General features: G+C 36.5%; 1 protein-coding gene across 1 annotated transcript in view; it reads right to left on the bottom strand.

Moving 5' to 3' along the window:
• Positions 1 to 10,533: 10,533 nt before the first annotated feature.
• Positions 10,534 to 13,707, bottom strand: part of LOC102231258 (melatonin receptor type 1B-B-like) — a 39,775-nt gene continuing 36,601 nt past the window's right edge. Inside the window, exons 3-5 of the mRNA XM_005807060.2 lie at positions 13,188 to 13,306; positions 12,738 to 13,082; positions 10,534 to 11,883 (exon numbers count right to left, since the gene is read on the bottom strand). Coding sequence (XP_005807117.1) covers positions 11,464 to 11,883; positions 12,738 to 13,082; positions 13,188 to 13,306 — 884 coding nt within the window. The 3' untranslated portion in view covers positions 10,534 to 11,463. The remainder of the gene's footprint in view (positions 11,884 to 12,737; positions 13,083 to 13,187; positions 13,307 to 13,707) is intronic.

The raw sequence follows: 13,707 nt of genomic DNA on the forward strand, positions 1-13,707 counted from the left end.
AAACACTGTGTGACTATCTCATACCTTTGAAGAGGCTGATTGGAATGGTGATCTGCGCAGTGAATTTGATTATGTGGATGAGACCCTGCAATTATTCATTATGATCAAGGGGCAACTTCTTTTAACTACTCCCACCATTCTTAATCATAATCATTGGCTCCCTGGTGCTGGATCACCTCCAGCCACTTGTCACTGTCCTTCCCTCTGCATAAAATCTAATCTGACGTTACTTCCACATGTTCTTGCAGCTCTGTTGCTTCTCACTCCCAACACTAAAAAAAGAACAGTCTGATGGATTCTGTCTAGTGCTAAATCATTTTTACAACATAGTGCTTATTATGAAACATAGAGGTTTATTTAAAAAAAACAATCTAATTCAGAGGTGAATATTTTATCCTGTCTCAAGTGCATTGCACATGCTTTTACATCTCACTTCCCAATTAAATTTCCCAGACAAACATGCATCCCTAATCAAACCGTTCACATATTTCGTCCCATATGTATGAAAAGCCAGATGTGTGCTTCCTAAAGCAAAGCAGCTGTGCCTGATGACACTGTGGGGCTTAATGTATGCACCTGCTGGCTGAAGCTTTTCAGCTCATTCAGAGATTTAACTATCATAGGTCAGTGTTTGGATTGTGGGGTTGTAGGTCACACAGTGAAATGTTATACTTTATCCATAAAAGCAGTAATATATGCACAGTACTTAGCAAAAATATTCAAACCTGCCAAACCTTTGCTTTAAAAAACAAAATCACATTACGACTGCAAAACTACAGTTTATTTATGTATTTAAAACCGATTTTGTCTGATAACCTAGCACTAATTAGCTCATAATTGCAAGGTAAAAGAAGCATGTTACAGACTTTTCACTTTTTGTCTACAAGTTGAAGTCTAAAAAGTGTGGTGCACATTTGTGTTTGGTCCTTTTACACTAAATGTTTAAAATTAAATCTAGTGTAACCAACGTCTTTCAAAATGCTGTGCACATTTTAATTTTTGATTAATGTCACTTTGTGATGTCTGTTCATTAAGCTAACTACAGCACCCTATTGGTAAATAAAGTCCATCTGTGTGAATTATTTTACACCTGTGAAGTATTACTGGTTTGCTAGATAACAGTAGAGAACAAATTACCTGATATAAAAAGTTGAACACCAATTTATATCAGAGCTAGGCTATAATAAACAAGACCTTAAGCCTGAAATATCTCATAGAACAGTGCTTGAACCGTCATTGTTACATGTTAAAAGTCTGGCAGCAAACAAGGGATTTGTTAGTAGAGAAAGCCTGTTACATGCTGCAAAAGATTTAAGACCGATGCAGAGGCTCACTGTCCAGCAGGCCTTAAACAATCAGTCAACGGTAGAATGAAATGGTTTAGAAAAAAACATATTTGTATATATGAATGGACCTGTCAAAGTTCAGACCAAGACATGAAAGTGGATCTCTATAGAGAAAAAGTGAAACTCAGTGTCTATAGACACTGAGTTTCAGCTACTTTGCAAATCAGAACAGGCAAAAACTTAATTCTCAGGAATGAAATATTTGCAGCTCTGCAGTTCAAAAGACTTGCAGCTGTAAATACTAATCCATGTTGGTCTATCCCTCCCTCTGACTTTCTGCTATCATTCTGCCAAAGCTATTCTACATTACCTCAGTATGTAATCCTTTGTCTTTCATTGTTTTGTCAATGGATTTTTCTGTACAGTCAACCACATCTTGTTCTCTCTAATGTCGGGTTTGAAAGTTTTGAAGGTCTTTATAAAATCCTTTTTCCACTATTGCCATACCATTAGGACCTCACAATCTACATTATATGACACAAATTGTATGAATGTTATAATGTATTGTGAAAACTAAAGTATATAACTATAAATATGTGCTAAACGCTTGACCAATAAAACCCAACAGAGTATGATGTACCAATTTTATTTTTTCATAACACTGTTTTTCAGGAAAACTGTACATACAATGTATATTTTTACACTCTCTCTCTCACACACACATAGTTCATTTAATGAGAGTCATTCTGACCACTGACTCTCAAGTGTTGAAATTTTAAATTCCATTACATTCCAGTGTTTTCCCTTTGGTTACTCAGACCCTCCTCCGGGCATCGTCCTGGCCTTGTTAGAGAATTCTTGTCGGCGGCCAACGGCCGCAAATAACACCAAGCAAGCATGAGCATTCACACAGCCTCTGAAACAAAAGAAATGCATCATGACACAGAAAGTCAGGTGACTAAATGCTGAAAATGCAAATTCAGTCAACAGTTTCCAACATTTCAACTTTCTTCTTTATTTTGGTTGTAAAAAGACATTTTGTAAATTAATTACTCCTAAAAGCCTTTTATGACATAAAGGTCAGGTTGCCATATTTAATTAATTACATACTGGGCTTAAAGATACCACATCTTTTGGGTGGATGTTTCATAACAGCATCAGGTCGGTATGAACAAGATATCTTGGCAAACATTTCTAGCAGTGCATCCCTAGAAGTTTTCAGGAAAAAATGCTACCTGTGTGCAATGTGCTACAGACAATTAGGGGGCCAGTGAGTGTTAATATTCATCAGCAGAGAAGAGCTTGTGCTTTGCCGATGTTTGAGTCTAGCTTTCATTAATATGGTTGCAGGCCTGAAGAGTGTACCATGTATTAGTGTCTTGTTTGGAAAAACTACAGGAGGTACGGAGCGTTTCAACACTTCACCATTCATGTCACTCTTCTGACGGCAGAGAATTCAATTATGCTTCCAAGGCTTATCATTTTATTTTCATCTTTGCAAAGGTACGTTGCAAATAATTTGATCAGTGTTGCACCCTCCGCTGTTTTCCCTAGTCAGCTGGTGTTGTCATGCTGTTAAATAATCCTTTAATGACACCCCCACACAAACAGGCTCTGTCTCTCTCAAGCACACACGCAACAATGTCCTTTCATTATTAAGATAAAGGACACGAAAAGCAATGGTTCACAACTGACATGTTAATCATTTGCCAGGTATGTGACATATTCAGTTTTGTCATGCCATGCAGTCAATAAAGCGCAGAGGTTCCAGTGCTGAAATGTCTCCTCTTTGAAACAGAGTACCTGGCTTGGTGCCTAGTACATACAATGACTTGCAAAAGTAATATATTTTAAACTCCAGTATATTTTTTGATCATTTTATGATAGACCAACACAAACTAGTACATAATTCTGAGGTGAAGGTAAAAGGATATGTTGTTTTCTCACCTAATTAGAAAAGATTTGAGTTAACCTCGTGTTTAATCTCATGCCCTAAATAAAACCCAGCACAGCAAACTGCCTGAATGTATGTAATTTAATCTGAGTATTGGGAATAGATTATATTTATGATAATCTATGGCCAATCTGGAAAATGGCTGCCTCCAACTGGATTAGTTTGAGCCATTTTGAAAAAGATGAATGGGCAAAAACCTTAGCCCCAAATGTGTCAAGCTGGTAGAGACACATCCTAAAAGACTTGCAGATCTAACTGCAGTGAAATGATGGCTCTACTAAATAGAACATGTATACAAATGCAAGCCTGTCGCTTAGCCTTGCTTTATTTGTGAAAATAATATATAATTTTCCTTAAACTTCAACAATGATAAAAGACAGAGTAAGGTACATTGAAATTTGTAGTTTCAATTTGGAAAAAATGTGAGAAAGATTGAGAGTTTTAATACTTTGCAAAGCACTCTGACTGTATGGGATCGTGCTATGTCGTGGTTATCTGAAATTCTGATTACTTCAGTTAGAATATCTGTTGATTCTGTTAAGTGGTATAGGTAAAAAAGTCCAATCCTTTTAGGAGAACAAAACAATGTATTTGTACTGCATGCAGCATCTAGTAAAAGCTTGCCTCAACTGTAATTAAATACAGAATTTAGTAGGCATTCAAGGCGTGTATGACCTCACAAAGTACGCCATTCAAACGAAGTAGTTGCATACTGAAGAGTTGCCGTTAATCTTCTTCTTGGAGGCAGAGAAGCATTTACAGCCTTCCTAAGTAAATTAAAAATAGCTTTTTCAGTTCACTTAATACAAAAACTAAACTAAGTTTGACACTTTAATCAGCAAGTCAAATGCTTACATTTTGTGACAGTTACAGTGCAAACATATCAGTTGTTACCAAACACAACATTTTGCAGCACCATTTTACTGGCTTTAACCAAAATGTAGATCTCTAATTAAATACAAGGGAGTAATTTTTTTTTATGAAACTGGGACCACGTATTGTACTTATAGTGCAACCAGCTCAATTCCAAGACTTGTCATGCAGTATCTTGTGAAAGTATACGTAGCATTATGCTATCTTACATTTTGTCACATTAAAACCACAAATTTCCATATATTTAATTGAGATTATAAGTGGCAGATCAACTCAAAGTATCACCTAATTGTGACATGGAAGAAAAATACATCATAGAAACAAAAATCTGAAAATTGTGGCTTGTGTATTTTATTCCCCTCAATACTTTGGAAAATAGCCATTTACTGTAATTATATATGCAAGAGTTTTGGGGTAAGTGTCTACTGTATTTGTACATCCAGAAGTTTAAAGGGTTTTGTCCGTAGATATTTGCAAAATCTTTTAAGCTCACTTAGATTTGATAGAAAGTACATGTGTGCATCAATTTTCAAGTCTTTGGACAGCTTTTGCAATAAGTTGATGTGTGGACTTTGACTGGGTCATTCTTGCATTTGAGCATTTGATTCAAACCATTTAATTGAAACTGTTTTAGAGTTATGGTCCTATTGAAAGGTGAAACTCTGCACCAATCTCAAGTCCTTCTCAGTCTCTAACAAGTTGTATTTCAGCACTGCCATATACTTAGCTCCATCCATCCTCCAATAAACTAATCAGCTTCCCTGTACCTGGTGAAGAAAAGAATAATAGCATGAGGCTGCCAATCATGCTTTCTAATGGGCATAGTGTTGCTCAGGGAGAAGTGCAGTGTTCATTTTCCACCACACATTGCATTTTGCATGTAGGTTTAGAACAGTGGACTCGTATTGCATTTCTCAAGGGTTGTTATCCTGCAACTTTTAGATGTCTCTCTGCTTCAGCACACCTGACTCCAATATAAGTCCATTAGTAGAGCTCTGTAGAGCTTGACTGCATGCTAAGAAGGCAGTTTCACCATTTAATTAAAGTGTGCAGGCCAAGGGACACATCTAAAAGTTGCAGGATTCTGGTCCTCGAGGAATGCAATTTAAGACCACTGGTCTAGAGGCTCAGCTTTGGTTTCTTCTGACCAGTGTCCCTTTGTGGCTTATGCCAAACTGCAAATGGGACTTATATTGTTTCTATTTGAACAATGAAAATTTTCCCACAAAAAATACATTGAAGTTTAAGGTTGTAATGTGACATGATGTGGAAAAAGTAAAATGGTACGGATACACTTACAAGGCACTGTATCAACAAAAGACGCATTATTTAACTTTTTGGAACGTAATCATCTATTTGAACTGGCAGCAGAGAAAATGTATTTTTGAGAAAAGCTTGTGCTTTACTACATGTCAGATACAGCATCTCGGTGACAACTAGCCAAACAGAACATTGGAGTTGGCAAACCATTTGTTGAGATGACATACATTAATCCAGTAAAGTAAGCGTGCTGACATAGAACGCACTTTAAAGGAACATAAATACAAATACATCATTCTATCAAAGGGCAGAGATAGAAAAAACAGAAGAGAAAAAAGGTAATAGTTTTTCCTCTGGTTCATTAATTGCATCTCATGCCTGTAAGCTCAGCAAATAAGTGTCTGCACGAAACTGCAGAGAGAAAAAACATTTAATAGACAACGGTCTTGAGGGTGTCACAAAAAAGCAGGATGGAGGCAAACCAGGCTTGCTAAATTGGTACATACAAGGAACTATGGCACAATTTTATCAATTGTAAGGCAGTATTCTTAAAAAAAAACCCAAAACAACAAATAAAACAGACATTAGGGGGTAAATGTGTATTTTCTTTTTCAGATTTCTCCCCATAACGTCATGACGTAGAGTATGTACATCTTATCTCCATTATCTATACACATTTCTTTGGTTTAGATTGATCTCTTAGCTCCCTCAAAGTGCATCTAAAACATTCTGTAGCCGCTTTAATGTGTCATTGTAAAGTAGCAACATCACTTTTTCAATGATTTTCTCTTACCTCTGACGTAACTGCTGATGTTGATCTACTCCCGACTTTTCAACAAAGCAATTATTTTCCAACAGATTGTTTTTAGCCATTTGTGTATCACAAAAGTCACTGTTTTCATCCAAACTACAATTGCTTCACTTCTTTTCTGCTTCACTAATGCTGTGAGCAGTGTTGTAGTCAAGACCACCTAATCCGAGACCAAGACTAGACTGTATCAAGACCAAGACTTTTAGGGTCCGAGACCGAGTCAAGACCAAGACCAGCGCCCAGAGCTACATGACACAATAAAATGTGAAATATGATCAAAATTGCTAATCAAATTGATCTGAAAGATTCACATTACCATAAAAACTTCTAGATATTAAATACTTAAAGCTGAAATAAATTTAACCAATATTAAAAAAGATAATGGTCTGGACATTTGTCCATATCATTTATGTCAGAAAATGACGTAATTGGTAAGTCACTTTACTGCTTGGATTTTAATCGGTGCGTTTTGCATCCATTAGAAAAAAAAAAGTTCACAAATAAACTGGACAGCATGCTGTAAGTTAATGATATTTTCACAGTTGCGGTCTTGACTGGTCTTGAAATAAAATCCCGAGTCTTCAGCGCCCGAGACCGAGACCAAATGTGGCCGAGTCTGAGACAAGACTGAGACTATCAAAAAATGGTCTAGTACTACAACACTGGCTGTGAGCTCTGCATTTATCAAAGCAACATTCTGACCTATGGCTTGCACTTTTTGTTAACCCTGTTTAAGAGCATGTAAGATGTTCTCAAAAGCAATTTACATATTAAAGTAAAATAACACAACAACATGTTTTACACACTTACTTTGCCATTCCTTACTTTTCAAACTTTCCATTTTAAGAGATATCTTTTTTTCTATATAAATCAATTTACATTGTACAAATGCGATGAATGTACAAGACATGTTTTAGATGCACTTAGCAAATGCAATGCAATAATGGGAGGAGAGGTTAAGTAATATTCAAGAACATACATTTAACTGCGTAGGGATTACTGAGTTTATATATATATATCTATATATAGATATTTGTATCTATATATAGATATATATACATATATATATTTCTTTAAAAGCACATTTTAAATACATCTCCAATAGCAATATACAACAGTTAAAAACCACACTGACACTAATTTACAAAATATTCCTTTTAAATGTCTTCAGACTCCCTTTTGCTGCAGCTGATCAACTGCGAATGTTTGGACAAGTGTGTAAAACAACAAAATATTCAATAGGCACCCTGAGATGGGAATACAGATATGAGCTGTATGTTCTCCACAATCCAAGTTGTTTGAATCACTCTTTGATAAAGAAGTGATAAATATCAGTTAGTCAAATTTAATAGTACAAAGAGACCAACTCCTTACACTTTTCCTTAAACAGCTGATCATATTTCTTTGTGTTAAATCCACAGTGAAAGGATTGAAATATTACATCCCTGGTAATATAGTTTGGTTTTGTTTGTTAAAAAAAAGAAAAGAAAAAAATATCTTAAAAATGAAAGCCTAATGTTTTGCATATAAGTATTAGACTTAAGAGTAAGAACTCAAACTGCAAGAGACGTCTACATATTGTGCAGCATATTATGTAGAATGCAGAGGAAACCAATATACTGTCTGAAACCAATATAGATGTTGCTAAGCACGGTTGATTGTTTTGGTACGGAATATATACTAACTTAGTAGACCAGGACAAATCTTGACCTCTTTTTCATATGACACAGACTGGAAACCAGCAACATCATTCATATCTTTTTCATGATAAATCTGTGATTTGCTGTGACATCTGGAAATACAGCTGTCCTAAGCTGATGGACTCTGTTATCAGTTCACACCGACCGCTGTGAATCCCTTGAACTGTGACAAACACTGCATTTGAGTTGCATAGTGATGTGTTGGTGTGCATAAAGAATCATGCCCATGCAGCTGCACTGGGCTTTTTGGTGAAATTGAAAGATAGTTATTGCATTTAGATTTAGTTGGTGATTGACATCAGTGCACAGAGCTCTTTAATGAGAAGTCTCTGTCCTACTGTTTGACTTTCCAAATACAAAATGCCAAAAATGACTGCAGCGTTTTTCTGTTAAGGAATGTCTTTTAACTTATTTATAAATATGGAGGCAGTAAAATTGGTATTTGTTGCTTTAAATAAACTCAGATTTGTTAAAACTATAACTATGGTGTACTGTAAAATATGTTGAGCAGGAGTTACGCATTGGCAAACTGGAGGAAAATAAGGTCTTGTCCCTGCCAGTGGCTTTCATCCATCCAACATGGAATCTTCTACAAGTGTTACTAAGAGAAGCAGTTGGGACTGAAAGTTAAAGCTGAGACAGTCAATTTATCAGATACACTTGTTTAATAAATTGCTTGTTAACAGCGATAGAGAATTAGCCAATCACATGGCATTAACTCAATGCATTTAGAAATCTAAACATGGTTTGGGCAGCTTGCTGAATTTTAAACTGAGCTTTAGATTGAGGATGGAAGGGGTGTAAGTGATGTGAAATGTGCCATGCTTGACAGACTGTTTTAACTATTTAAAAGACTTTTGATTTATTGCGATTTTCACACACAACCATCCCTAAAGCTCAAACAAAATGATTTAAAAAAGATAAAGCATTCAGTAAGTGTTGTGTGGATGATAGAAGGAATAAGATAAGTGGCACACTGGCTTGAATACGTTGAAGCTTGAAATTGATGGGCCACAACAGCAGAAGGCCCTACCAGATGCCACTGTCAGTTAAGAATTGGAAACTGAGACAACAGTCTAAGCAGATGCACTACCCTTTAAAATTAACATATTGTAAGACAATTTAATATTTGGTGAGTCTCTATTTTAGTCTTAACATTCGGATACTGTGTTGTTTATGTCACAATCTGGCATAAACAACAGGAAAGCATTGATCCATCCTGACCTGTATCGATGGTCAGGTACCTGACGATGGTGAAAGGATTTGTTGGTATTTTCTTGGGACCTTTACTCCTAATTGAGCATTACTTAAAAGTTACAGCCAACCTGAAAACAACCAAAGTGCACCTATATTCAGCTGGCTATTTCCAATAAGATAATAAGGATGTTAGAAAAGCAGGGCTCTAAAACAATGATCAAGAATTGATAATCATTGCAGAGTACACTGGTTTTGTGTTGCTGTTGAACATTGTTTTGATATTGATTAATAAAAGCAATTATCATAAATGTTTCACCAAAAACAAGTCATTGTCAAATGGAAATATTCAGACAAGCTAGAGTAACTGAGCGCAATATAGCTTGTATTTTACATGCTTGCTGTCTAAATTATTAAAGCTTATAATTCACTCACAATCCACTTTGGAAAAAAATGTGTTTAATCTCTGCCCTTCTTCCCAGGAATGGATAAAAATAATGAGAAAGATAGAGAAGAAGCCAAGAAGACTATCAACTGCCTTCATAGGAACCAATAGTGTCGCAAAGTTCACTAACCTGCCCATGCATGATAACCTTAGATGTAATCATTTACTTCATGTAGCAGTGTTTTTAGCAATAGAATTCTGCTTTATTTGTAGGTATTTAAATGTTACTTTACCTGATTGCTAGCTAATTACCTTCTTTGAACAGGTATACTACTCTGTCTGGCCAAAAAAAAAAGTTGCCACCTGGATTTAAGTAACCAAATAGGTACAAGCCTCCTATTGAATAATTGCAGCATGGGCGATCATGTTTCAGCTGACAACAAGTTATTTAACTCAAACCGGTGCTATCAGTTGCTTCTCATTTCTTAACCAACCATTTGGACAAACACATCCCGTGGTCATGGAAAAGATGTCAGTCTGTTTGAGAAGGGTCTAATCATTGGCATGCATCAAGCAGAGAAAACAGCCAACGAGATTTCAGAAACTACTAAAATTTGGTTAAGAGTTCATTGGAATGATAGTAGGGACCCATTGTCTGTGAGGAAGAAATGTGGTCGGGAAAAAATTCTGAATGATTAGGATCGGCGTTTGGTGAAATCAAATTGCAGAAAAACAACAGTAGAACTCAGGGAACATGAGAAATTTTCACACATGGATTTGCCACCAGACTTCAGACCCTAACGCCTTTAAGAATCTTTGGGATGTGCTGGAGAAGGCTTTGTGCAGCCGTCGGACTCAGCCATCATCAGTGCAAGCTCTTGGTGAAAAATTAATACAACACTGGATGGAAATACAGCTTGTGATAGTGCAGAAGCTCATTGCTGTTATCAAAGCTGAAGTCGGTCCAACAGAATATTATAGTGTGTGACCTTTTTTTTTTTTTGGTGGCCAGGCAGTGTGTTACTTAATTTTATAAACTAATAAGTTAATAAAAAATACAATAAAATAACATGCTTATGTTAATTAACCAAATTATGATATAAATTATGTTTTACAAAATTATGCCTCTCACTATATATAGTTTTCTGCTAAGGCTATAGATCAGATTACAGTAGCTGAAAACTGTGGGTTTATAGGCTGGAACAGCAACAAGAGTAAGGTTTCCTCCACATTCCACATCACATGCAAAAGATATAAAAAAATGAAATTAATTAAAAACTCCTATGAGGTGACTTGATGATAGATTTAACTTGTCAAACAAACCTTAATTAATATCCTGAATTCATTTACTAAGTTGTTTTTTACTAAGTTCTTTTTCCTGTTATTTTAGTGCAAAAACGATCAAACTAGGCAGTATAAGGTATGCTACTGCAGCATTTATGTTGATAGAGTAAATCTAACCACATAACATGTTAAACTCTGATAATAAAATGACAGACTTTACTATCTGTCATTCTCCTATCTCAGTTATGAAAAGCTCCTTCTAAAGCTTCCAGGTGAGGCGAGTTTAATTATTTGAGGCGTTTGAAGTTACTAAAAAATGTGTTTACTAGTGGTGCTTACCCAGTTTTGTGAAACACGTCTACAGCAGCAGAAGTTAAAGGATATCACATTTTCATTGTAATCGTATAGTACCAATCAGTCTGTCAAAAGTAATAATTACATAATGAAACTGCAATGCTGGGCTTTTTGCTTTGTGGATGTGAATGACTCCGACAGAGCACACGTCATCTCTTTAAAAGATGAGCTAATTCTAAAAGCACTTCAGAGACTTCCATAAGCTTTGTGTGTTCTTTAAGTGTTCAAATCTCTGCTGTGAATTAGGAACCAAAGCCACAGTTTCCAGTTTCATTAGTTTCTTGTTACTCTTTAGCTGCACAACTGCCTTGATATCACATAAAAACAGGAATTACCACATGAAACCCTCAAATATCCAAGGTTCATTCTTTGTTTGCACGGTCTCTGACTGACTCATTATTGTTGAGCGGCGGGGGCGATTGCTTGCTCCTCATGCTCCTGCCGTCCGTGGCAGCCCTCGACGTCTCCGTCACAAACAGCCGCGTCACCCAGACAGAGGTGACGATGCGTTTGTACTCGTTCCTGAAATTCCTGTTGAGTAAACCATAGATGATGGCATTCAGGCAGCTGTTGAAGTAGGCCATGAAGTAGCTTACAACAAAAAGCCACTCGGGGATGTGGGGACCCACGCGAGTTGGATCTATAGCCACTGCCAATCCTATCAAGTTGAGTGGGGCCCAGCAGATTGCAAACAGGACAAATACAACAAACATGGTGATAAAATTCCGCAAGTCACTTGGTCTGAGACGAGGGCTGTCATCAGTCTTTACTTTGCGTCGCACCTGGATATTATAAAAGATTAAATTAGACTGCATGTTATAGATCACACATAAAAAAGACGTGCCTATATAACACATTTACTCATAAATACATAAGATTATATAACATATTGTGCACGGATTTACTGGTAGTGGAAATGTAAGTTATAACTTTTAAATGTTTTACAGTTTTTTTTTCCAATTTAAAAAGTGATAAACCACAAACTTTGATGTACTTTAGTAGGATTTTATGCCATAGGCCAAAAGAAAGTAGTGTGTAATTGAGAAGCAGAAGGAAATGATAAACTTTTTTCAAAATAGATAAAAATCACAGTGTAAAATTTGACTATATTTAGCCATGTAACTCTGATGCTCATAATAGCCATGTAGCCTTCAAATATCACCTAATCAGTAAGTATCTATCTGTGTGCAGTTTGCTCTGTACAGCTGCTCTGTAAACCGTATTCCAATCTTAGAATACTATTCAGAACATCAGAAGAATAGCACAGAATAATCCAAAATGCATTGCAGTAAAATCTGATTTTACAAAAATAAAATATTCCAGGGGTATGAATATATTTGCACACTACAATTTTAAGTATTCCACTTTGAAAACCAAGTGTCAGTACTCCTTCTAGTTATAATGTATGTATTGTAAATTTTGAAAGACGATGTAGCCATATGAGTCAGTTTGGACTTTTGGACTCCCACTACAGTCCTAGTGAAATCTTATTGATCAGATATAGTAATTTCTTGTGTATTTTGGCAGCTAAAAGATGACACATCAATGAATGTGTCTTTTAATTAAAGGTTGCAAAATGTGAAACATACATACTCTCTCACATTTTGAATTTGGAAAAAAAGGTTTTAGGACTTACCTGAATCACAAGAATCCAAATACGAAGATAGCAAAAGGTAACTACTGCAATGGGAACCAGAAAGTGAACCACTACCACCGCCACCGTGTAGGAACTGCTGACATTCTGGGCAAAGGTGCAGGAGTAGACCCGGGGGTCATAGCGCAGAGAACCAACAAAGAAATTAGGGACGATGGCCACGATAGTGAGCACCCAAATTAAGGCAACAAACAGCAACGTGTTGCGATAGCTGTACAGTCGGCTGTAGGAGAAGGAGTGACAGATATAGCAGTATCTGTTCACTGCAATCCCAGTGATGTTGAAGATGGAGCCAATGACACTCAGCCCCATAAGGAAACCGCTGACCTGAAATAATAGAAAAAATTTGATGTTTTTGTTTATCTTCATCGACAATATTCTTTAAAGTCATTGTCTTTTAATAAAGTGAAGAGATGACTGATGTGGTCCTACCATGCACTGAGTGTTTCCAAGCGCCCAGCCGTCATGGAAGAGAGCATAAAGGACCAGGGGATAGGGGTAGAAGGCTACCACAAGGTCAGCAAATGCCAGACTAACCACGAACACATTACCTGGGGAGGAAAATGTAAAGTGATGAGGTTAGCTCCCAAAACATACTGAAAAGTCTTGTTTTATGCTCCCAGATTATAAAAATACACAATTTTCTCTGCAAATGTTCAAATCTTTCTTTACTTTGCCTCAATGCATCTAAAAAAATTGCACAGCTGGTCAGATTTGATCAGGTGGCAGACCTGCAGACTTTCATCATTGTTTCTGGCTGTTAAAGATAAGCACATACAACTATGGTTCAAACCGATTCGCACTGCTTTGTCTTATACCCTGCACTGTCAAAACAGAGCAAATACTAGATGGTTGCATGGGAAGTGATTTTCAGCAGGCCTATCTCAGGACATTCAGCCTGCTGTGATTGTTGGCAGAGGAGGCTGAGATTACAAAAGGTTTGTAGCTTGTG

This window comes from Xiphophorus maculatus, chromosome 11 (genome assembly GCF_002775205.1).
Source record: "Xiphophorus maculatus strain JP 163 A chromosome 11, X_maculatus-5.0-male, whole genome shotgun sequence".
NCBI lineage: Eukaryota > Metazoa > Chordata > Actinopteri > Cyprinodontiformes > Poeciliidae > Xiphophorus > Xiphophorus maculatus.